A 26514-nucleotide genomic window follows, 5' to 3' on the forward strand; every position below is an offset into this window, starting at 1 on the left:
ACACACAATCTGGAGGAGCAGAGTTCACCTCCCATCTTCCAGCTCAGAATCCCAGAATGAATACAGTGTGCAAGTGAATGGATTTTAAAAAACTTACAAAATTATTTGCAAGTTCTGCTTTCTTTGTGCTTTAAATGTTGACCTTACTACCTACAGAACAAAGCAGAACCTTCCCTACAACGGTAGAAACAGTTTGGATTGTAAGTAAGTAGTTCTGTAAGTACTCAAAAGCTCATTAGCACATCTTAAGCAATGAGACCCACAGGGTTGAAGGCTTACTGGACCATTGTGTAGGAGAACAGCAGGGCACCAACTTCCCCTCTGAGCGAAGCGGGGCTGGCAGCCCGCAATCTGCAGCTCTCTACATCTGGAGAAACAACAATGACGGGTGTCACCCTAGAAAGAATGAAGAGTCTGAGCTAGAAGACAGCACAGGCAGACAGGGCGAGCAAAATGAGTGGGGTAAACAGCTGTTGTGGGTAATTAAAGTTCTCCACTTTCTAAACAGGGGGTTTTTCTTCCTTACTCTTTTTTGAAAAAAATTATTTTCTCTATTTCTGTTTTTAGTTTTTGCCTTAAAATCTTTACGTAGTTGGTTTTATGTCTTGCTTTTACTTTTTTAATTCCCCACTAAGTTTATTGGTACATTTAAGGCAAACAATACAGTTGCATTCATCATTGGGATTTGTACCTTTAATGACAGGTCTTGGTTCTTATTTTTTCCCCATTCCCCTGCCCTCCCTTCACCCCCTTCACCCTTCCTATTTACAAAGACTTTGTTTCCGTTTTTTCCTTTTTTCACATTTTTTATTTTCCCTTATTTCATTTCCCTCTCCTTCCCACTTCCCCTTTAGCCATTTTCTTCCTATTTCACACTCACTTATACCATTTGAACCTTATTTACACTTCTCCCTTATTCTTAAATAACTTTCCTCTCTGCCACCCTTTTTATTCAGGCAGGGATGACAAGTCCCTTACCCCTGTCTCTACCCCACCAGTGATGTCTGGTATTGACCACCACCAGTGGTACTCAGCGGAAAGACGATTGATTCACTGGGACCAGATCCTGTGCTGAGACCAGGAACAGAGATGAGAGAGTCTTGCCCTCAGCGTGCTCCCAGCTCCCAGCATGGGGAGGGCATTCCTTCATGGATTCAAATTAGAAAACATTTACTCACCACCTAAAATCTTAACAGCATGCTGAGTGTTCTAACCAGGCACCGTTAGAACCCTTGAAGGTGGCTGAGTGTGGAGCTCAGGGGAAAATAAAGTGCTGAGTATGCTGAAGGTCCTCGATTTGATCCCCAGTGCACAAAAGCAAAAAGCATAGCCACCCTAGGGGAACACCAGGGATGGGATAGACCCTGACTCTTAGTCAGTTGTATTCCAGTATTAGTGGTGGTATTTTACTCTGTACTGTAGCCTCATTTCATGTTAACAGTAGTTCTGTGAGATGAACGTTATAGTTACTGTACAGAGGAGGAAATGTGAGGTTCAGAAAGGCCACCTTCCTCGTCCAGAGTCACACAGGTCCTATGGAGGCGGCAGAGTTTTCGATCACATCTGGGTTGTCCGCGCAAAGGGATCTGTTGCGTTCCACAGCAGTGAGATGGCCCTCAATATTCCTCTCCGAGCTTGCTTATGCAAGAAATGTCCCGCTCTCTTTATTTTTTCTTTGCTTTACAATTTTATTACTTTTATTATTTTGTGGTGCTGGAGATCAAACCCAGGGCCTTACACATGATAGGAAAGCGTTCTGAGCAGTCCTACCACTATTTTTAATGTTTTTTAAACCAAGCGAGTCTGACACAAGGCCCTTGCCTGGTGGGAATGAAATTCCATTGAATTTTGGTGTCGTCCTCCTGTGGCCCCAGGTTGGGCAAAAGACTCTGACAACTCGGGCTGGCAGTCCACATGTGCTCTTGAGCCCATGGTCCCTGAACATGGTGTCCCAGCTGCCACTTTTAAGGAGAACTGAGAGCCCATGTCCAGCCCTTCCCCCGAAGCACCCCACACCCCGTCTCTACCTGGGCAGGTGTCTAAGCAGGTGGTTCAGGTCGGGAAGCTCAGGTGCCGCAGCCCACCCTTCCTTCCTTCGGGGATGCCTGCCTGCCTCACCTTCTCCTCCTGCCTCATACTGCTGTCTGGTTCGTCCCTCTGGAGAGTTTCAGGACATCGGAGATGGGGCCACGCACAAGGGATGAGATGCCTAAGACATGGAAGGAAGACGGGAGCACTTAGGTGGAGCGCTGTCTGCAGAAGGGAAAGGGCGAAGTTGGGCGATGACGGCTTTCAGCTGCGCTTCAGTGCAGGACACTGTGCCCAGGCCAGTGGGGACTGTTGGAGCAGCCGCCGGTCGGAGGGGCCTCCTCGTGGAAGAGAGGACGCTTCTGTCCAGTCCGCTCAGGCCTTGGATTCGAGCGGCCTGGGAAAAGCATGGTCCCGGTGCCCAGGTCAGCGCTGTGGCGGAGTCAGCACAGCAGTTAGGTTATCTTGTTTCCATTTTTGTCTTCTGTTTTTTTTTTTCCCCTTTTTGCTTCCTCCACAGTACTAACACTAATCTTTATTACTTTCCACTGAAGATACCTGCGTTGTATATGGGTGCTGAGTTTGTGATTGCTAACAATTACAGTAATAGCACCAGCAATAGTATGTACCTTTATTAACCACTTCCCAGTCCAACTGTTCAAATACAAGGTGACCAAAACTTGCATATTTTTTGTTAATTTTTATAAGATAACATAAAATGTAAAAATAATTTTATCAAATTTATTTAGTAATTTTTCTGTGTATAGTATATCTTAAAAGATTCAATACATAACACAATGTTACAATCTGACAGTTGTAGCTAGTCTCTTAATTCTTTTTGCATTGCTGTCTTTCTTTGAAGGACGCACTTTACACTGTCGTGTTGGCCTTTCCTTGTTTTCCTGCGGGTGGTGGAATTTTAATAAAGTGTCCACACACTAAATGTAGTGGTGAAGACGGCAATGATGGACATCCTGGCTGGCGTTTCGCTGTCTCATATTTTCAAGTACTTGGTCTATTAGACAAACAAAATTGTAACTGACTTTTTGAACTCCCTGTTTTGAATAAATAATAAGTTCCATATTGTTTGGTCCAGAAGGTGCATAAATATTTTATAATATTTTTCCCCTCACTTTTTTTTTTTTTGTACCACGAATTGAACTCAGGTCCTTGCGCTTGCAAGGCTGGCCACCGAACTGCTGAGCTAAATCCCCAGCTCCCCTCACTTTCTGATGACAGAAAGTAATCATATAGCTTCCTAGATGTTGGTCAGCTCTGTCTACATCACCGACAGAATTATTATAATCACTGACCGTGGTGGGAATTTTTTTAGTTCTAGTTCTTCTTTCCAGTTCCATCATTTCTGGATTGTGAATAGGTGACAATAAGAACATGACTTTTTTTGTCATTCCCTTTCCTAACACAGACTTTCGCTCTCTGATACGCTAACACGTCTCCCCTTTCAGTGTTTTCTTTTGCAGCTCTTTGGGCACTTCCTTCCTCTTCAGTCTCAGTGTCCCAAACGTGTCCATTTTGTATTGTAAAAGGATATCACTGAGTCCTGGAGAAGTATAAAAATTGTGTCTAATGTACTCATGATAAGAGTTTTTATAGATTGTTGCACAAAATTATAGGTTTTCAAAAATAATATAAACAAAACTAATAAAAGAAAATAACCAGAACTTATTATTAGATTTCATTAGAAACAACATGAAATACAGCATTCTAAATAAAAAAGTATGTAAAAGTAGTCAGTCTGAAACAAGGAAATAGATGTATGAGTGTAACTCATGCAAACAGTTGATCAGTTAAAACGACACCTGCCCAAGTGGTGCTTGGGACAAGTCAGTATGTAACACATGTGCTGTCTGAGTGATGCTCAGGGAAACTGTGCAGTGGTTAATGTAAAGCTCTTCCATGTACCAGGCACTGCACTAAATCATTCACACACATCTGTCATCAGCAGCTGTCTGAGAGAGTGCACTTGTGATTGGCCTGTGTAGGATGCAGCCTGCTGTGGGACAAACTAGATCCCCTCCTCTCAATTTATAGTTTGAAATTCTAATCTCTGGTGCTTCAGAGAATGATTGTATCTGGAGACAGGGCCTTTACAGAGATAATGCAGTTCAGATGAGGTCACTAAGGGAGGCATAGTCTAAACAACTACTGTGCTGACCAGAGGAAATTTGGGCATGGAGGGAAGGTGGTATGAAGTGTTACAGGGAGAAAGCGGCCATCTGCGAGCCAAGGGCAGGGGCCTTGTCAGAAACCAACCCCGCCGACACCTTGATCTTGCACCTCTGATCTCCAGAATTGGAGGAAAATGTATCTCTATCGTTGAAGCCAACTAATCTCTGAAACTTTGTGAGCTAGCTCTTTCCCATGTTTTGGGATTGCTTTCCTTGGTTTTCTACAAAATCTGCATCATCTGGTAAATGTATCTGCTTGTATATGTGTCTGTCTTCCTCACTGGCCCAAGGGCTGGAGGAGGGCAGACAGCACAGCACGTTCACTCTCATTCCCCAGCACTTAGTACGGTGCCTGGGACACTGAGGTCGGAATCTGATGAGCCGAAGTGAACCCTGTACATGGGCCTTCGTGCTACATGGGCTTTAAACCTTGTCACGAGAAGCTGCCAAGATTATCTTCTGTACAGACCAGTGAACAAATGATTTGTGTTTTGATCTATTTCATTAAATATGGCACTAGCAGTTTATTATAGATTTAAAAATTTATGAAATTTGATAAGCTTTGTTTATATTTCTTTACAACAACTTGGACATTCATTGGGCAGTGGTGGCACCCTCAGGAAGAGTACAGTACGTGAGAGGATCCCAACAGCCCCTTTTATAACCCACCATCTTCTGTTTGCCTGATAATTCTTTTGGCTAAAACAGAGGGTGAATTCATTATAATGGACATGTCATATTCTGAGCCAGTGGACGTCAGTGAATAATCTTATGATTTAGATAAAGTTTGCTGGAGGATTTCCCTCTTACAAGAGCCCCTAAGGAAGAAAGTGTGCACAACCAACTGCGTGTGTACTGTGATAGTAAATGTACTTCCAACCTCCTACTCTATTAGAAAAAGAAGACTTAGAAAAACACTCAAGAATTTTTAAAATTAAGACTTAGACAAAGTAGAAAGGAAAGAATCTTCACATGGTTTTATTTTTCTTGTTAAGCAAGCTTTGGTTTTGGCTTTGGGTTACCCTAAAAATAAGGCCAAGTGCAACAGTTAGGTAGGCCTGCAGTATAAGACTCCTTAATGTTCCGTACAGCATCGGTGTTCAGGACATAGACTAAGGTGGGCTCGCCTCAAGTCTGCCAAATGCCACGCTAACACTGTCTGCCTCATGGGGTGTGTGTTTTTCCAGAACATCAGTAATTTTAGTCATTAGGATTGACTTTAATAGTGACGATCATGGTAATTTTTACTTTTACTTATTTTTCTTAGTGAATATTAGTTACATAGATCAATGGATTTCATCTTGGCACAGTTGTACATGCGTGTAACACACTTGGATCGTTTCTACCTCTACCCCCAATGATGGTGATAATTTTTAAAAATGCAGACCAAATCCTGCTTTAGGTTTTCTTTTTAAAAATTATTTATTTAGCATGTATACTTTTTGATTTTGCTTGGTACAAATTTATTTTTCTCTAATCCTGGTTTTTCTTCTCTGTTCACTCTTTTTCCAATGTAGAAAAATTGATGGGACCATTGGGGAAGAAGATAGCATAGAGCTGAGTGAAGAAGGGCGGCCAGTGCAGGCCCCCAGGCCCCACCGCCCCCTCTGTGACTGCCACTGCTGTGGTGTCCCCAAGCGTTATATCATTGCTGTCATGAGTGGGCTGGGCTTCTGCATCTCCTTCGGCATTCGGTGCAATCTTGGCGTTGCTATTGTGGAAATGGTCAACAACAGCACAGTATATGTGGATGGAAAAGCGGAAGTTCAGGTCAGTGTCAATCTAGGGCCGTTTCCTCCCCTTCTGTAGTTGTCAGTGCTCTGCTACGTGAGGCCACTGCAATTATTCATGGTGTGGTGAGAGTGGAAACCAACCACCACGTTCTGGCCCTGTGTGTGATGCCCGGGGAGAAGGCGAGCTACGCAGTCTGGACATGGCAAGTGATGACAACTGGGGTTCAGGCTGCTGCACTGGGGGTAAGGACCCCTGCCTGGGAGGGCCTAGCCCCGACTTTGAGACTGTGAGAGCATTTCCAGAGGAAGTGACGGCTGGCCGAGACAAAGGGGTGTTTATAGGGTGGGAACAAGAATGTCTGAAGAAAAGGAGCATCATGTGTGAAGGGGTGGAAGGGAGAGACAGATGAGAACTCATTTAAGGAACCGTGACACAAACACTTAAGTCTTCCGTACCGTGAACCCCTCAGGCAACCTGCTGATAATTTATGAATTCTTTGCCAACAATACTTTAAATTCTTAGTGTAAAAATAGAGAACTATAAGGGAAGCCAAATATTAAAATGCAGATATTAAAGTGTTTAAAAATCAAATTTGTAATATGGCAACCCATGGTCTTTTTTGTTTGCTTGTTTGTTTGTTTTTTTAAGACAGAGTCTTGCTAGGTAATTCAGGTGAGCCTTGAACTCACTATGTAGCCCAGGCTGGCCTTAAAACTTGCAGCAATCCTCCTGCCTCAGCCTCCCGAGTGCTAGGAGGACAGACATGCACCACGATGCCCAGCAAGATATTGGCTTTTTAAATTAACACATGAAATGACAAAATCTAGCTATAGATCTAGAAATTGCTGTAGGTCTGAGGATGTAGCTCAGGGGTAGGGTGCTTATGATACTGGCAACAACTATAATATGATTTGCACATATTTATGATTACCATAGTGACAGAGTCATAGGTACTGAAAATTCTACTGTAGCTACACTCACGTTTGCAGAAAATGCTAAATTTCAGCTAGCAGTTAGTAAAAGTAAAGATGTGGACTTTCCCACAAAAGGTTCAGATCCACAGGGTTCTATCCACAGTCTCTAGGTTGAGAATTCCCAGTAAGGAAACAGAGATGGAGAGATGGAGGCAGCCCAGGAAATTAGGGGCCCAGTGACCATGTGGGGAGTCATGGGTCGGCTTCAGGGAGAAGCAGATCTGGGCTCCAGAGTGACCACTGCTCTGTGCACGGAGGCCAGGTTGAAGTGAGGAAAGAGCAGACAAGAGCTCAGTGCGGAGGCTGTTCCGGGCATCACCAAGTGTCCTCTGCTACGGCTCAGTAATACTGTTTTATGAATCCCTAAAAGCTTACAATGTAGCTTATTTCTTAAATCATAGGCCAAAAGAAGTCCTGAGGTTATGGGATGAAAAAAAAGCAAATGAAAATGTGTGCTCAGTGGACATCCAGCAGATAAATATATGAGGTGTGATTCTGGTGAATATTTACATTTTAAAAACTCATTACAGTAAATGACATGTTGCTGTCGCTTCCCCGCAGCGTTCTCCCCCTTACTTCCGACACGCTGGTGCCATCGTCCCGGTCACTTCCTGAAGCAGTTCTGGAGTCCTCTCTTATGTCTTTATCCACACTGTCATGGCTGCCTTCATGTCCTGAACGGATTCAGAATGTTTATCTCCCACAGTCACTTTGGCGTTGGGGAACAGACAGTGCCATACCCCGTGACTAAGGGGATGAGGACACAGCATAATGTGTCCACAAGCCTGCCTTTCCATTGCATGGTTCTTGGCGGTGGCAGGCACTTTTTTTTTTTAATCACACCTCATAAAGACACTCAAGAAAGAGGACTTCCAGAGCTGCTTCAGAAAGTGACGAGAGCGATGGACGAGCGTGCTCAGAGTGAGGAGGGGAATTAAGGGCGGATTAGGGAATGCTGCTTTTACTGTGACAAATTTTTACAGTTTAAGCATTTGTGGCGTATGTTGCTCACCCCTCCTATATTTTACAGAATTGAACACACGCTCTGGAATGACTCCCTTGAACATCTGCGCCTTTGCAGAGAGGCATCTAATAGTTCTCAGGTCCACGCCTGTATTTGGAGACCGGAGTCTCCTACTGGTACCTGGGAGATCATTGGTTTTCAGGCCGCATTTTTGGGCCTCGGTGCTTGGTGCTGCTCTGTGTCCCTATGCTGCTTTTACTGTGACAAATTTTTACAGTTTAAGCATTTGTGGCGTATGTTGCTCACCCCTACTATATTTTACAGAATTGAACACACGCTCTGGAATGACTCCTGTGAACATCTGTGCCTTTGCAGAGAGGCATCTAATAGTTCTCAGGTCCACGCCTGTATTTGGAGACTGGAGTCTCCTACTGGTACCTGGGAGATCATTGGTTTTCAGGCCACATTTTTGGGCCTCGGTGCTTGGGCTGCTCTGTGGCCAGTGGGACTCCCCAGTACAGGGACGTGGGTGTAGGATTTCCTGGCTTGACCTGACAGCAGGATGTGGTCTTTTGTGCCATATCTATAGCATCACCTGGAATGGTCTCCTGCTAAGCACTGGCTTGGGAAAATTTGTGTTGGTCCATTAAAAAGAGGTCTTTATTTGGCCTGAATGCTTTTTTTTTTTTTTAAACTAAGAGATTATTCTGCCGTGGAAAATAGCACCATGGAGATGGTTCTAACCAGCCCCTTTTTGATGCCACAGCCGAATCTGTCCTAAACAGATAGGCATCAGTTTTAGGGTGCTGAGAGAGAGGTGGAGAAGCATGTTATGCCTTTGTAAAGTAGGGAATGATGTATATTGGCCAGGTTGCAGATGTGTATCACAGGTGTTCTTTCAGCCTTTTTGTCAGCATGGCCAGCTAATTAAAACTCTTCCGCAGAGGCTGGGACCAAAACAAGATGCTGCTTTTGCATTTGTTTGTTGCCTGAAAATAGTCCAGGTCAGTAGAGTCTCTTTGAGGCCTATGGAATGGCATTTCGATAAAGCCCAGGGACAGTGCTAGTGTGTGCTCTACAGTCTACATCTCTGCCCTCTGGAGCCTTAGAGAAACTGCTTAAGATCTGAAGGGTGCTTTTTTCTCTCTGGCCTCGAGAACAGGAGGTCAGTAGTATTTCAGGGGCTTCAGTGCAGCTCCAACTTGTGGTAGGCTATTTCTCTCTTGCCCAAAGAGAACAAAGTTTAGATATCAGCTGAGCAAAGGGCTTTGAATGGCTAACGTTTTTGTTTGTTTTGTTTTATAGGAAAACTAGACACTTTTGAATTCTTTTTCTTTTGGATGCAATACTAGGATTGGATCCAAGACTTTCTCCCTGAGCTATACCCCTACCTCCTTCTTTTTATTTTTATCTTGAGACAGACTTTTGCTAAGTCACTGAGCTGTCCAGGCTGGGCTTAAACATTTTTTTAATTTTTTACCAGGGATCAAACTCAGGACCTTGTGCTTACAAGGCAGGTGCAGTCCCCGTCCCTGGTCTTGAAATTTTGATCGTCCTACCTCAGCCTCCCAGAATCCTGGCACTATGCTGCCACAACTGTGGTTGTGGAACCACTGTGCCTGGCTTAGAATCCTCATTTTCATAAGAGAGAAGTAGGTATGATTAGGTAGGTCTTACAAATAATATGTGTTGTGAAGGGTGATTTTAGCTAATATATAGATGATTACATTTTAGTTTAATAATGATAAGTTAAAGCTGGGAGTGTCGCTCCGTGATAGCATACCTGGGTTTAATCCCAGCACAAAGAACAAAAGAAAGGAAAGAACAAAGGGATAAAGGCAGGGAAGGAGGGAGGAAGGAAAATTGTGAGTTACAACACAGAAAGTTGGCTGCGTGTGGTGGTGCATGCCTGCAATCCCAGCTACTCAGGAGACCAAGGCAGGAGGGTCACAAGTTGGAGGCGATCCTGGGCAATTCAGTTGTTGGGGGATGTAGCTCAGTGGTAGAGTGCTTGCCTGCCATATGCAAGGTCCTGGGTTCAACCTCCAGTACAACGAACAAACAAAATGAGTGAGAAGCACCTAAACTGTGTCTGTCCGATGGTAGGTAAAACAATAATGACCAAAGGTTGAGAATCCTTCTGATTCTTTCTCATAACCCTCAGGAAAAAAAATCCAGAGCCCTTCTCCTGTGTAGTCTTGTAGGGTGAAGAGGGTGGGCTTCAGAAGTGGCCAGACTTGCTTCCAAACGTGCCTGCTGTTTCTTGGCTCTGGGCCCCTGAGCAAGTTGCCCCAGTGTGCCAGAGCTGAATTTATGAGCCGTTGCCCTGCCAGGGGCTGTTTTACTTGATCCTGGTGCCATGGAAGTTCGAGGACCTCCTGATGGGCCACTGCTGAACTAACTGTGTGAGTATAGAGGGAGGGAGGCAGACAGATGGGGGAGAGAAAGACAGACAGACAGACAGACACACTCTTCAGGCATGCTTTCGGCCTCAGTGGTCAACAGGAGAGAATCCCACAGACAGGAAGTGGAGGTGAAACCCTCTCCGAAGCAAGTTCTACAGTGAGACAGGAGCCGGATTGCTCAGCAGTTCTTTGCTAACCATTACTTTAAAATAAAAAGACTTCTTTGCAGATCAAATGAGGTGATTTGTATTAAGTATCTGTATCGGGTTCCTAAGACTGTAGTAGCAAATTACCACGAACTTGATGGATTGACACAAGAGAACTTTAGTCTCTCGTGGCTGTGGAGACCGGAAGTCTGGAACCAAAGTGTTGACCGGGTCTCCCTTCCTCTGAAGTCTCTAGTGGAGAACACGTCCTCGTCTCAGTCAGCTCCCAGACTTGCGGTTTGTGACTGTGTCCATCCATCTCCGCCAGTCTGCATGGTCTCTTCCTGTCTGTGTGTCTTGTCTTCTGTCTCAGATCTCCCCTTGCCTCTCTCCTGTCCCGGGACACTTGTCCCTGGTTGAGAGCCCAGTGATTAATCCAGGACAGCTCGTTTCAAGATCACTGGCTTTTTCAGAGAAGGGCAAAGAACCCTTCTCTGACGAAGGTCGCATTTATCCTTCCAGGGATGTGATGAGGATATCATTCCTTGTAGCATGGAGGTCTTTTTCTTTATGATAATTTGTGTCTCACCTTGGCAACTTAGCAGAGACCCCGTCTCAAAATAAAAAATGTAAGGGTGGGAACTGTAGCTCAGTGAAGGCTCTGGGTTTAGTCTCCAGTACCACCACTGAAAACAAAATAAATACAATAAAACAAAACCAAAACAGAAAAGAAAATGTATTAGTTTTCCAGTTGTTGGTGCCGAGGAACTGACGGTGGTATTTAAAGGAGGAGACTTTCATTAGGGCAGAAGCGAAGCGGAGGAAAGGCAAGGAAGGAAAGTTGCTTAACCCACAGCGGCCGGAGAGAAAGAGAGAAGGGAAGGCGGGGAGAAGGGCTTCTCAGAGGCCCCCAGCGGTGCGTCTCTCCTGGCCAGACCCCGCCTCCAGCAACGCATTTATCTGTAAACTCTTCAGTGGATCAGTCCCGGGTGAGCATAGCGTCTTGAGATCCAGTCACCTCCCAAACTCATGGGACTTGGGAGCCATTCGAGATCTAAACCACAATAGAAAAGAATGCTCAACCCACCATCTCCACCAGTAACGCATTTTAACATGTGTGAGTACGATGCCGTTCAGCACTTCTCTAGCGCTTATTCATCGCGTTTCACCAACACTTTCAGCCCACGGAATAATCCCATTTCCTCTCCCTCTGGTCTCTGACAACCACCGGTCCACTCTTTGGATCTATGAATGTGATGTTTTAGAGACTTCGTGTAAGTGGGCTCATGCATTATTTGTGTTTCTGTGACTAGCTTATCCCCTGAGCGTAACATTCTCCAGGCTCATCTAAGTTGTTGCATGTTACAGAATCTCCGTTTTCTTCAAAGGCTGAAGAGCATTCCATTAAATGTTCACAAGACATTTTCTTTACCCATCTGTCAGTGGACATTCAGGCTTTTTCCATATCTTGGTTGCAGTGAATAATGCATTAGAGAACGTGAGAGTGGAGATCTTCAAGATTCCAATTTCAATACTTTTGGATAAATACCCAGAGTTTGATTACTGAGTTGTATTTTTAGGTTTTTGAGGATCTGCTATACTGTTGTTTTCCACATGGACAGTACCATCCTACATCCAAACCATGAGAGAATTTTGCTTTCTCCAGGTTTTCACAATACTTGGTGTATTTATTTATTTATGTATTGGATAATGGTGAGCCTAACAGCTGTGAAGTCATGTCTCATTGTGGATTTGACTTGCATTTACCTGATGGTTAGGGCACCTGGGACAGCTTTCCATATAGCTGTTGGTTGTTTGCATGCTTCTTCGGAGAAATGTCTATTCAAGTCTCTAGCCCACCATTAGGATTTTAGGGGCTCAGATGATGACAGAAGTCAGTGGTCAGCAGCCCTAAGCACCCTTTGTCAGGTATCATTTCTGTCTGAGCATGACAGGCACCATCACCTCCGAGAGGTGATGTGAGTGACCATTAACAGCTGGATGAAGCAGGCAGGCTGTATTTGTCATGATCATTAAGACAACAGGGACTTGGGCCAGGGAGTAGCTTAGTGGCAGAACCGTGGCCTGGCAGGCAGATGATCCTGTGTTTGATCCCCAGGATCACAGAGGGAAGAACAGAGACACTTAAGATTTGTATCCCTTTTATGCTACCATGAACTGATATCTAAATAATATAGTTGATAACCCAGTAGTCCTAGGACTTAATTGGTTTTCCTCACCGATTATTTCATTCTTCTTAGGCTTGTCAGTGTTTGGTGCACCACATTTTATATATAACTTTGTGCTTATCTCTCCTTTCTCTCCCTAGAAGTTGATATTCATTAAGCAGGGACTTTGATCTCCTTAGTACGCAAGATGCCTTCGAGAAATACTTGAAGATGAAAGGAAGGAAAAAAGGATCTCATGGGGTTATTCGTGGGATCATCAGTGGAATGTGGTCAATTGTTTTCTTATAAGCACAACCGTTTCTGATTTCTTGTTTGCAGACAGCACAGTTTAACTGGGACCCAGAGACAGTGGGCCTGATCCATGGATCATTTTTCTGGGGTTATATTGTGACGCAAATCCCAGGTGGTTTCATTTCAAACAAGTTTGCTGCTAACAGGTAAGGTAAATCAGTATGTTAGGAGTGCTGCTCAAATGATAATGTGACTTGGTACCTTTATAAAATCTGCACCGTTGGTTCTCACTTCGGAGGTGAAGAATGAAAAACAGGAGCGATTCAGACACCTTGATTCCAAATAATCCTGTTCTTCGGTGTCTCTTTTGATTTACTTTTTTCCCCAGTATGATTTATCTTATGACTCATGTAGTGATTCTGTGGTTTAAAAAAGAGCAGTGAATTGAGTCAGGAGAAAGAGTTCCTGACCCCTCACTGACGCACTGAGTTGCCTCTGGAGAGTCACGTGCCCTCTTTCCCTGGGCCCCAGTTTCCTCACCTATGGAATGAACATTGGACTAAATTGTGCTTCAGCTCCCTCTGACCAGTGACATTCTGTGATCTTCTGTACTTTTGTTAATGTCACCTTCAGCCACGAACGCGCCGCCCCACGTGTAGGACAGGCCCGTCTCCAGACCGCTCGCTGTGTCTTTAACACTCTTCACTTTAAGCACTTAAGTGTCCAGGAACAGAGTGGGCTGTTTGCACTAGCAGTGAGTTCTCTGTTGCTAGAGGTATTCAAGCACAAGAGGACGGCCACTTGGGGGAGATGTGGTAGAATGTGTCATGTGCCAGCAAAGGTGTGTACAAAATAATCTCGGGTCCTCTCCAGTGTATTTATTTCTCACATGACTTGACACAAATCTATTTCATGAAGTATTTTGCACTTTGTAAAGCAGTATTTTTCAGACTCTGAAATACATATTATTAGATGGCTGTGAAATTAATGCAGTGATTAACCAATGAGCTGTCTTTGAAAAAGGGGAAAAATGGAAGAGATGGAAATAAAATAGAATAAAACAGAAGAGACAACATCTGAGTGCACTGCATGTAAGGGCAGCTATAGACTTTGCAACTTGATTTGTGTGTATGTGTAGAGACCAGGCCACAATATACAGCGCACTTTAAGGGTCAGTGTAAAAACTCGAAAGCCACTCTGGTAAGATCTAAATATGTATGAACATGCCTGTTCTTTATTTATGTTATTTTTTTTTTTTTTTTTTTTTTTTTTTTGGTACCAGGGGTGGAACTTGGATCCTTGGAACTTGGAGGCAGGTGGTGGAACCACTGAGCTAGACCCCTGGCCCAAATTTCTGTTTTTATTTGTTGTTATTTACTTGTATTATTCTTTTAACATATCATCAAATGTTGGCTGCCCTGGGCACTTCTTACACCTCTGCTTTAAAAAATAAATCACACATACTCTGATTTCCCCACGTGTCCAAAGGGTTGACATGCCATCACCGTGCAGGAGAGTGGTAGGGATGTCGCTGGTTGGGCCAAGCAGGGCAGGGAGTTGCACGCTCAGATGAGGACACAGTTTCACTTGTGCTTGGCTGGGCCCCGGTCATACGATGCTTCTTAGATAATCAGTTTCCCCTCAGGCAGACTGAGAGCAGTGTGGGAAGCAGGAAGCAAAACTCGAAAGATGCCAAAGTCATAGTAGGAGAGCTCACTTGGGTAGGACGGGGTCTCCAGGAAGTTCAGCCTAGTCATTCTGCAAACCCCTAGGACGTTGCCCTTGTGTGCACACTGCCGCACTGCCCTAGCCGTGCCTGTCATTGGCCCAGGGACTAGAGCTTGGGAATCCAAGCAGCCTAGGAGTCTAGCGTGGGCCACGTGAGACTCCAGGACTCAGTCTTTTCCACTGAACTAATTTCTCTTAATTTTCATAAAGATCTTTCATGATCCATTAGGCTCACTTCGGATGTTTAAATGACCACCTCACGTATCATCGACCTGCCCACTAACACAGTGCTTTGGTCTCCTAGGGTCTTTGGAGCTGCCATCTTCCTCACATCGACTTTGAACATGTTCATTCCTTCTGCAGCCAGAGTGCATTATGGCTGTGTCATGGGCGTCAGAATTTTGCAAGGTCTGGTGGAGGTAGGAGGTCCCTTTTCCTTACAGGTTTCCACATTGCCAGAGATGGCACGGTCCTTTAGAAAATCCTTTTACTCGGTTTTCCTATCTGCCACCTTGTGCTGCTATTTCAGTGATGGCTATTTTAATTAAATAGCCTCGTGACTCCTTTAATTAAAATGTCTTGTGTGACTATGATTTTAATAGAGCATGAAACTGAAGCTCCAAACTTATGAGTTCCCATAGCAAGGGCTCTTTCCTTTAGCGAAGGCCATTTAAATGCATTCATTACGAGTGTGTACATTTGTAAGCATGTGGTCTGACCTCAATGTAGAACCCGAAGGTAAATGTTCTGGATGTGGCAGCCACACAGTTGCAGTAAAAGCTTTTATATGTTGAGATTTGAAATTCATGTGATTTTTATGTGCCCATGAAATAGTATCTTATACTGGTGTTTCTTCAGACCACTTTAAAGCGTAAAAACCTCGCAGACTGTGCAGAAACTGACGGTGCATCTAACTGGCTCATTGCTTGCCAACTCCTAGTGTAGAACAACATTCCCCAAGCTCTGACACTCAGCTCTAACCTTCAGCGTTGTGTTATCCCACATACAACTTGTCTTACTCTTTGCTCACTGTGTTTCCCCCAGATCAACTCCATTAACAAACAAAAATCAAAACCACTCTCATCATAAGCAATGGTACCTTTGAAATCATGGATTGGATGTGCACATTACATTTTTGTCTAAAGCATATTAGAACATACACGTAAGAATTATAATTAAGGATGTGGGTTTTTGTTACATCTCAAAGCCAACGTTAGCCCCACCGGAGGGACATATGCTCCACTCTCAGAAATACTGGTAGGCTGCAGAGTGACAGTGGCAGCTGTGGAGGTGACCATGGAGATCTGGCACTTAATGACTGAGCCTCAGATTCTTTGTCTGCAAATGAGATGAAGTGGAATCACCCGGAAGTTGCTTCCTACACTGATACTCTTTAATAGCATCCAATAGAAATATAAAGAGCTCCTTCTGATTCCCCACCACACTTGCATTTGAACTGTATATAAATTTTAGTATCTGTGCTACACATCAGCATGGCTGAATTGTGCTATTTTGTGTCCGTTTGGGCTTCCTTAAAAGAATACCATCAGTAACAGAAATGTATTTTTCACTGTTCTGGAGGCTGGGAGATCCAAGATCCAGATGTTGGCAGATTCAGGGTGTAATGAAGCACAGTGACTTGGTTCCTAGACATTCGTCTGCTGTGTCCTCACCTGGCAGGAAGGGAAGATGCTCTCTGGGGCTTCTTGTCAAAGGCCCTAATCCTCTTCCTGAGGACTTTCCTCTCACTCACTGGTCCCCTCCCCAGGGCCATCTTCAGTACTGTCACACTGGGGGCTGGGTTTCAACACGGACTTCTGAGCCACATCAGTGTATGTACACTGGCTTTTATATTGTAGCCTGGGTGAAGGAGAAGGAGAAGCGTCTGTGTTTTAAACACAAAAAGAAACTGGAATAAAATCTGTGTGTTTGTTTTTTGGCACTGGGGGGTTGAACTCAGGACCCTGCACTTGTGAGGCAGGTGATGGAACCACTAAACTAAATCCCTGGCTGGATTAAAATTTAGTAATTGATTTACATTCTTCTGCCAGGGTGTGACTTACCCAGCCTGCCATGGGATGTGGAGCAAGTGGGCTCCACCCTTGGAGAGAAGCCGACTGGCCACCACTTCTTTTTGTGGTAAGTTAAGAATAACTCTTCACGGTTAACTCAGCTCCTAGTTTTTATGCCAAGGTGACATAAAACATATCTCTTCTAAAGGGACTGGTTGGCAGTGACCAGCACAATTCAGCCATTGAATGTGAGTTAATGCTGTAAAGCAGATTATTCTGCTTCGTTGAAATTCAGATTCTTCACCCTGGAGCCCATTTCTTTGCAGAGCTGTTCTTGTGAAATCTTCCAGTGTTCTCTTTTCTCTGAGAAACTTTCACTGAGAAATTTGCCCACGTCGGCCAGTTTACTCTCAACTTGATGCCTAATAAGTTTCATTATTTTTTTGTTTTATTAATTAATTTATTCTTGAAGATTAACTCTTCCTTCCTTTTTAACCCTCCTTAATATTTCCTAGCATAGTTTAGCTGGCTTTCTTAGCTGCTGTGGAAGGTGGTTTGGAACATGAAAATCTGTTCAAATTGGTCTGTCTGTGGAGACATCACCAGAAGATCTTACTTAGCTGCCGTCTTGTTCTGGTTCTTCAGTGGTCTTTCTGATTTTTCTTTCTTTTTTATGCTTATTTATTTTTCATAATTCCTTGTTTGCAGTATGTAATGTTTCCATTCATCTTAGGGAATTGGTATATGGACTTAAAATATCTTAATTCTTTTTATTCCTCCTCCCCTTGTCTCCCTCCTCCCTCCCTCCATCTTTAGATGTCTGTCTGGTTTTTCAAGCTAACATGCATTTCTTAAGACAAGCTAACTTGTATATCTTCACTAGGGGGAGAAATAAGTCTTTATTTCTATGAATATTTTTATTTACCTCTTTCTCTACTTTAAATATTGACAATAATAAATCCTCGCAGTAATTTGGTGTGCTATACTCATCAGAATCCTGGTTTGGAATTACATATGTATCTGAGATATGTTTACATCTTTAGCCTCTCTTGACCTTGGAAACCTTCTCTGGCCTCTAAGTGTTTCTGCCCTGTTACTGAGCTTTACCCGATCCTTGGCCTTCATTTCTTTGGATGGTTTGTGTGTAAGGCCTTTCATTTTGATTTGACAGCAAAACTGAGAATGACTACCAGCCACTCCCCATTCTTTGTGTATTTTTATAGCCCTAAAAGAGCTGATTTAAAGTGATTTGATTCTGCAGGAGAGTTAACAGATCAAAGTCACAAGTTGTATTGCGTTCCCCAGCTAAGGCGAGGCCTTGTTTCAAAAAACATCAGAGGTGAAATATTATTAGAAGGAAACACAGGCTTGGGGCTAATCAGCTCTTAATCTCAAAAGATACTAGTGTGAGAAGGAAACTGTAGAACATACCTAGGCACATCTTGTTGTTTTACAGTTGGAGAAATTGAGGCTGGAGAGGAAGACAAGATTTAAGTTCTCATGGCCAGTGAGGATAAAACCGGGGGCTCTTTCCTACCCTCTCTCTGTTACTCTCCCACCCCATGCCACTAGTGATCACTGAAGGCCTCGCCTGTCCTCCCAGGGAAGCACACAAGGGACAGAGGGAGGCCGGCGTCCCTGCACAGCTGTGCTAAAGGCTAAGCATCCTTTTAGGGAATATGCTCAAGGGGTGTGATGGACGATGAGATTGTATCCCTGTCTGAAAGGATGAGAGAGTGTTTGATAGGTAGGAAAGGAGGACAGCTTAGGTTAAGATGTAATTTTAGCAAGGATCTAACACATACAGTGGAGAATAACTGGCTGTTTTGGGGTGAAGGAGACAAGACTGAAATATTACAGAGTAAGGGCTTTGGAGTCCCAGACTTGAGTTCCTGCCCAGGAAATCTGTCCCTTATATCCGTGTGACCTCTGCAAATTTACTTCCCCATTCCTGACCTTTGTTTTTGCCTGTAAAATGGGAATAATATTGGCATCAAGTCACCAGGTTGAATAAAAACTCAGATACAGGACAGCTAGCCCAGGAATGGAACATGGAAAATGCTCAGTGCATCGCGGCAGTTGTTGGTTATTTGTGACCCTCCCTGTTACAGATGCACCTTCTTGTCACCTAAGCCAGGCTCTCTTCTTTCCCTCTCAGGGTATTTGGCTTCCGATGAAGACCACCTTCTCCCCACGGAGTCAGACCTGCAGCTCTTTCCCACCCTATGGCCTGGAGCCCTTGCTTTATTGGCTTGAGGAATTATGAGGTTGAAAAAGAAGGACATTGTCATTCCGTACATATAAAAGCAGTAACAGTTGGCAGTTGTGTAACCCTTTGTAGCTTACGAAGCTTCTTCACATACACAGCTTAGTTCACCTTAAAACCAACCTCAGGAGCTGTTTCACTCCAGTCTTATCTTTATGCGAGTCTCTTTCCGACAGGGTCAGGCCCTGTTTAGAAAGATGCAAGTTAGGTTAACCTAGTTCTCTGGAAGATATTCTAATTCCCCCAAATCTTCCTTGGCATTGTATTTTGGGATATGGAATTTCCTTTCATGCTACTGTTTTCTGAAACAAGAGTTTTCTCACTCATGGTCCAGAGGAAATTTCAGATAGCAACTTTGCAGTTTAGTTAATATTCAGTTCACAGGGCTGGGGTTTCCCTAGTAGATGTCCTGGAGCTGCCCACGATAAGGAGGCCAGGCCACTGCCTCTGGTGCTCCTAATCTTGTCTAGACAAGATAAACACACACACACAGGCAAGCATTTACAAGGGTAAGTATTTACAAAGTAAGAAAAATCAAAGGGCAAAATTACAACCATTTTAGTTTAAAGATCTTAATTGGTTTTATTTTAGATTCTGGAATCAGTAAGGGTTTCTTTCGTGCAAAAGAATCATTGTTTCAAATGGTTTGAGCAGATAAGGTTGGGTTTTATGGACAGAGAAAGGCTAAATAAAGCAGAAACAAAGAACCAAAAGCAGATTGGTTATTTCAGAGCTGCTTTCCTTGTATATCAGCAGGGACAAGCACATAGAACAATAGAAAAATAACTGGCTGACGCCAGGTAATTTTTTTTTTTTTTTGAGTAAGGATTAAGTCAGAGGGAACTTGTGCCAATTGAAACCTGTCTGTTTGGGAAATTTAGCTGTAATCTCTCATTTTGGTCTTCATTTGTTTTGTTTGCAGTCCTGGGGACAGAAGACAGGGCCTTCATGCTGAGATGCATCCCCAGTGCTTTTAAAAAATTTTTTATTTTGAGACAGGGTCTCTCTAAATCAATAAGTTGCCCAAGCTGGGCTCAATCTTGATCCTCCTGCCTCAGCCTCCTGAGGTGCTGGGATTACGGGTATGTGCCACCACATGCAGCTGTCTGGGTCTCTTTCTTTTTTCTTTTTCTTTTCCTTTTCAACTTTTATTAGTTCACGTTAGCAGTGCATAGTGCCGACCCTCACTGTAGGGGATTGGTATATGTACAGAACACATTTCAATTCCTTTCTCCCTCTTCATTTAAATTTTTCCAGTGTCAGATTCATTTATTTATCTTGTAAGACCTTATAAGTTAAATTATCATTTATACAGATTGAAAACTAGAGTAGTAGGCCAAAGAACATATAAAACATGTAAAATAATCAACACTAAATCAAGGTACACTTTTAGATGCATAGCCTATGCTGGATTATGATACTTTTTTTTCCTTTCTCTTTCTTCCTATTATCTATCTTTTATTTTGTACTTTATATGTATTGAGTTTCTCATATAAGAGAAAACCGTGTGATATTTAAGCGCGTATGTCTGAGTCACTTCACTTAAGATTATGGTCCCAAGGTGCATCCATTTTCCTACAAATGACTCGTTTATCCTTCTTCATGGCAGAATAGTACTCCATCGTGTATAAACACCACCTTTAAAATCCCACCCATCACTTGATGGACACATAGCTGTTTTCAAGATTTAGCTATTATGAATTGCCCTGTTATAAACACGGTATGCATACATCACTGTGGTATTATATGCTGGGTAAAATGGAATTTCTACTTTCAGTTTTTTGAGGAATCTCCAGACTGATTTGAGGAATCAGTCCCAGCAACAAAGAGGTAGGGTTCCTTTCTCTCCATAGCCTCCCCAGCATTATTATTAGTTGATTTCTTTGATCACAGCCATTCTTTCTGGAGTGAGATGGAATCTCAGTATTATTTTAATTTGCATTTCTTGAATGGCCGGCAATGTTGAACATTTTTTCCTATATTTATTTGTCATTTGTATTTCTTCATCTGAGAAATGTCTATTCATTTCTGATGCCCATTTTTTGATTGGGTCCTTAATTCAACCTTAGGAGGTTGAATTTTTTTGAATTCTTTATGTATTCTGGATATTAGTTCTTTTTCTGAGGAGTAGCTGGCAGTTTTTTTCCCCATTCTGTAAGCTGCCTCTTTACTGTTAGTGATTTCCTTTGTTTTGCATCTCCTGGTTTCTTGAAAAGTCAGATAAGCAGCTTAGGTTTTGTTTGCTGACGAAGAACTTTAGCTTGAGTGACCCCGTTTTGATTTTTCAGTCTGTTCTTTTGGGGCTCCACCCAAGGACCTCGTCCAAAAACAATGGCCTCTTGTAATTTTTATTAAACAGAAATAAACTTAAAAATACACTGATGTAGGAAGTGGGTGGAGATCATAGCCCTCCTGCAATCTTGGAATTCATCTCTTTCCTGATTTTTAAAAAAATAAATACTAGTAAAAGTATGATCCTCTCAATAGTTCAGCACCTCTCATTAAACACCTGGTGAGGCTCCGCCACACTGCCAGCTCTGAAAGGCAGGCTCCGTGTTCCTTCGGGGGGCTATTTCCAGCAGCCAATATTGTGCCTAGTAGAATTTCTTTTGGGTTTTTCTCTTCTTCTGATTCTTTCTCTTGCCTGATTCCGGCTTGCGGTGCCGGAACAATCTCATCTGATCCCTGGATTGTCCCGGGTGAAGAAGTTAAAGGGTGTTCTAGTGACCTTCTCCCCGAGAAACCCCGTTTTAAGGCACGCTGGGAGTCTGGCCTGATGTCCCCATGGAGGCAGTTTGACTCCAGTTGTTTGCTTTGGCTTCAGCCTTACCACGTGACTTCTCCGCGGGGGGACAAGGCTTTCGTGGTCATTGGTCAGCTTGCCTTGTCTCTTCTTGTTTCAGGGTCCTACGCGGGGGCCGTGGTTGCCATGCCCCTGGCGGGGGTACTGGTGCAGTACATTGGATGGGCTTCGGTCTTTTACATTTACGGTGAGTGATTTGACTTCCTTGGTTCACAGGATGACTTACAGAAATGGTATTTTACTGTAGAAGGAATTGGCCAAGAGTTTATTACTTCGTGATAGTAGAAATTACTAAAGCAAATTTATCATCGAGTGGAATATCTGTCTGCTTGCAATTTCATCTTTATATTAAAGTTGATTTTTTTTCAAACAAGCGAAACATTATCTTTCTTTAAATGTCAGTTGACTGCAGCAGAAAAATCAACAGAGTGGTTTCTCCTGGCTGCATATATTGTTACTTGGGAATATTGTAAAAGTTGAAAGATTTAGGCCGGGATTTAGCACAGTGGTGCTGCCACCTGCCCTGTAAGCACAAGGTTCTGAGTTTGATTCCCGGGACAAAAAAAAAAAAAAAAAAAAAAAAAGTTGAAAGATTTAGAGATGGAAGAAAATAAGACTATATCATCGAAGTGTTTTGTTTTTTTACTTACAGGTATGTTTGGGATTATTTGGTACATGTTTTGGCTGTTGCAGGCCTATGAGTGCCCGGCAGCTCACCCAACGATATCTAGCGAAGAGAAGACTTACATTGAGACCAGTATAGGAGAAGGAGCCACCCTGGCTAGTCCAAGTGTAAGTGTAAATGCACTGGTAAGGGCTGGAGTCTTTGCTATGAGTACTGCTCTTCGTGATTGAAAAGTAAGATGTCATTACCTCTGCTAAAATAGAGCCGTATTTTTACTCCCTAGAAATTTAATACACCGTGGAAAAGATTTTTCACATCGCTGCCGGTTTATGCAATCATTGTGGCAAATTTTTGCAGAAGCTGGACCTTTTATTTGCTCTTAATAAGTCAGCCTGCTTATTTTGAAGAGGTGTTTGGATTTGCAATAAGTAAGGTAAACACTCAGGAACTTCAGATATTCTTGAACTTCAACTCTCTCGTTACCAGGAATATCTCTGTACAATCATAATTCATAACAGTTCTGTGATACTCAGTACCCTGCAGGTCAGATAAGTTACACATTCTGTGTGCAGAGTGCTAGATATTTGATCTCTTCTTAATAAGGATCAGAGCTATATTAAGCCGCTTTTCAAGATTTAGTTTCTACCCAATCTCAAAGTGGGGTTGAAACTAACTCAAGGGCTACGTATAAGACAAAGATAAAAAGATTTAACAGCGAGGGTTTCATTTTTCCCTATAAACTTCTTAGTATCACATAGATACTGAAAGCTCATTTTTCCAGCCACCCCATCTCTGTAACTGGTTGTAGCAGTAACCACCACTGCTTGTGTTGGTTTAGAAAGAGCTACATTCAATGTCTCCTGCCACTGTCATTAGATTGCCTGTGTTTCATGGAGGGAGGTTTTCAATGGGGAAACAAACTATCACGAGAAAAGAAGAAAAACTCTTCCCCGAAGCACAGAGCAGCAGTGCAGCAGAGGTAGATGTGTGCATAGTTACAGCTCCTGTCAGAAGAGGCCGCGGGAGAGCCGGCTGCCATCGGCACTGTGTGCCAGGATTCTCCCTTCCCTGGGCCGGGCCTTGTGCTGGCTGTCTGGGCCTCTGAGGTTCGTAAAAACCATCTTTGCCCTCGGGGAGCTTCCAGTCTATGGAGGAGACAGGCCTACACTCTCCCCTCTGCTCATTCATTGTTCCTTTATCACTGAATTCCCTGGACCCCATGAGCGGTGACTCGGTTCGGTGGTAGCCATGGGCTGTGGGGTGGGAGTGAGCAGGGAGCAGGGAGAGGCGTCTCAGCAAAAGAAAAGGTGCTGAGCGCGGCTTTTCCTTCCAGGTGGGTCTCTTGTCGGCAGTCCCGCACATGGTGATGACAATTGTTGTGCCTATCGGAGGACAACTGGCAGATTACTTAAGAAGCAGAAAGATTTTGACCACAACAGCTGTCAGAAAGATCATGAACTGTGGAGGTACTGTGGTCTTCACTGTGGGTCTGCATGGCATCTGTAGGACGGCAGACATATTTTAGAGTTGATGTCCAGTCAGTGAAACAGTGGTAAAAGAAAGTGACTTGCTTGCGTGGCAGGTCCTGGTCAGGGTCTTTGAGCTCTTTGCCAGCACTCTTAGTCACCCTTTTTGCTGTCTCTGAAGTGGACTGGGTCAGCTTGAATGGCACGCTCCGACCGACTCTAGATTAGATGGGTCTGGCCCATTTTGAAGGGAAGGCTGCATAATGGACACAGGAGCAGGCACGATCTGACCAATAAACCTGGGCACCCCAGCTGTACCGGGACCTGACTTCGGCTGGAGGGTTTGTGCAGGAGATGAAACGTTGGCATTGCAGCCCTGCTCTCTGGGAGCAGAGATGAAGAAGCTCCAGGGCCCTGATCCAGGCCGCTGACCAGGGTGGGTATCGTAGGGGTGATAATGTCCATGTTCTAGTGTTTGCTCTCAGGTCCAAGGGGACTTTGCAGGTTATTAAATCAAGGATCTTGAGATAGGGAGCTGTCTTAGTTACTTTCTCATTTCTGGGACACAATACCTGACACCCACATCTTAAAGGAGGAAAGGTTTATTTTGGCTCACAGTCTGTAGAGGTTAGTCGGCTGGCTCCAAGGCAGGGTGGCACGGCAGAGGTGCATCGCAGAGGAGAAACAGTCCATGGCGGGACAGTGAGAAGCAGAGAGAGGGATCATGGGAGAAGCAGGAAAGAGAGAGACTTCAGGCCGCACCTCTAGTGATCCACCTCTCCTGGCCACACCCACCTCCTAACTGGGAGTCTACTTTGAGCCTCGTGATCCAGTCACCTCTGCAAAGCCCCACTTTTGAGCACCTGAGGCTTTGAGGGGCATCTAGATATAAACCATAATAGGAGCTTATTCCACATTGTCTGGTTGACACAATGGAATCACAAGGATTCTTATAAGAGGAGGCAGGAGGGTGTCAGAGAAGGAGACCAGGGGTCAGAGGGATGCAGCCACTGCCAAGAAATGCAAGCGGACTTGAGGAGCTGGAGAAGGCACACACGGATTCTCCGATGGATTTCCAGAGTGAGCACTGTTGCTGGCGACTTGCTTTAGCTCCGTGGGACCTGTGTATGACATCTGACTTTTGGGTCTCCAAGACAATAACTTTGTGTAATTGTGAGCCACTAAGTCCATGGTCATTTCCTGTAGCAGCAATTGGAAACTAATAAAACATCCCCAGTCTTACCCCTCTATATTCAAATTTGGCCTCCACCCCAGGCCCTGAACATGTTTCTCTCTGATGTTTCGCTCACTCTTTTCTCTTTACTGTGAGTTCTGCTCATCTTTACTTCCCACTGTCTTCTTGTCATATCCTTCCACATTCAGCTTGAGTCTTCTCCTCTTATGTTTAGTGTTATGACTGATTCCTCTGACCGTACAACCAAGTTGGCAGTTCATCATGTGCTGCCATAATTCTTGCAGCTAAGTGTTTTAGGCAGAGAGAAAAGCAAGTGCAGTGGCCCTGTGGCAGGGATGAAGAGTGTGCATTTGAGAATAAAAGGAAGGAAAGGGCAGAATGGTTGGGAGGGGTGGGCAGTCATAGGAGGTGGGATCAGAATGCTCAGCTTGGGGTCAAACCATGGACCGATAACGATTCATATCTGGATTTCTCCCCAAAGTTTCGTGCACTCAAAGGTGAGGGTTTTGAAGGGTGATTAAATATCGGGAACACTACTGTTAAGTGTAATGTTAGGAGTTCTGTAATTGTACCTGCTATTCAATTGTGTTTCTCTTGACCAAAATGATCTACTAAATCTGGAACTGGAAAGAAAATCTTGATCGGCAGAGGCAGTCCTGGGGGCGTGGCCTGGGAGGGTGCGTCTCCCTCTCGCCCTCCCTTCTTTCTCTGCTTCCTGGCTGCCATGGTGGGAGCAGCTCTCCTCTTCCGTGTCTTCTGCCCCGTTATGCCCCTTGGAGCCCTGACCATGAACTGTGACCGTGAGCCAAAGTGAAGCTCTCTTCCCTTGGGCTGTGGGTAGTGGGTGTTGTATCCCAGCGAAGAGGAAAGTGACCGAGATGAAGACATCAGCAGGGCTTGAGTTTTACTTGCGGACCACTGGAAAGTGAATGTTTTAAAGCTGAAAAAGGCGATCTGATTTATGTTCTCAAATCTGGAATATATGTGGCACACAAAAATAAAAGAAGGGAGACTAGGCAGAAGGCTGTTTCAAGGGAGTTAAGAGAAGATGGTAGCTGAATCGAAGGCAGGCAGTAGCAATGGAGGTGGAGGGAGATGGGGGGTTCCTAAATCCCGAGTCAACTTTCTGCTTTAAAATCCAAATAATGACATTCACCTCAGAGGACAGAGTCAGAGTGAAATGATGCGCTGTGTAAGTGCACGTGGTGTGGTATCCAGCCTAGAGTAGGGTCTCATCAACGGCTAGTGCCCTTCTGCTCTTCTGTGTTCGAGACACTGAGAAAAACAGAACTTTTCCGAAGGAGGAAGTCAACGAATATCTGTTATTCAGTTGTGTTTCTGTTGACCAAAATGATCTATGAAACCCGGGACTTGAAAGAAAATCCTGGATTTAACACAGTTCTCACAACCTCACCTGAACCCAGATGCCTTGAAGACCCTTGAACACGTACTGTAGAAATGTCTTGTTCCCATTCAATTCTGCCCCAACACTTTTGCCATTGTTTTTCCGTACTGGGAGATGGTGTTGGTTGGTGATGAGAACACTCAAAGATTTTTAA

General features: G+C 44.0%; 1 protein-coding gene across 2 annotated transcripts in view; it reads left to right on the forward strand.

Moving 5' to 3' along the window:
• Slc17a8 (solute carrier family 17 member 8) overlaps positions 1-26514 on the forward strand; it is a 53263-nt gene that overhangs the window by 15467 nt on the left and 11282 nt on the right. Inside the window, exons 2-9 of one of the 2 annotated variants that reach the window (XM_019208535.2) lie at positions 5735-5987; positions 12948-13066; positions 14893-15007; positions 16640-16727; positions 21770-21856; positions 22322-22479; positions 22578-22727; positions 23628-23760. In XM_019208535.2, coding sequence (XP_019064080.1) covers positions 5735-5987; positions 12948-13066; positions 14893-15007; positions 16640-16727; positions 21770-21856; positions 22322-22479; positions 22578-22727; positions 23628-23760 — 1103 coding nt within the window. The remainder of the gene's footprint in view (positions 1-5734; positions 5988-12947; positions 13067-14892; positions 15008-16639; positions 16728-21769; positions 21857-22321; positions 22480-22577; positions 22728-23627; positions 23761-26514) is intronic. The other variant, XM_010631385.2, reaches the window with a different exon arrangement.

Source organism: Fukomys damarensis, unplaced genomic scaffold (assembly GCF_012274545.1).
Source record: "Fukomys damarensis isolate Sample0158 unplaced genomic scaffold, DMR_v1.0_HiC HiC_scaffold_15, whole genome shotgun sequence".
Taxonomy (NCBI): domain Eukaryota; kingdom Metazoa; phylum Chordata; class Mammalia; order Rodentia; family Bathyergidae; genus Fukomys; species Fukomys damarensis.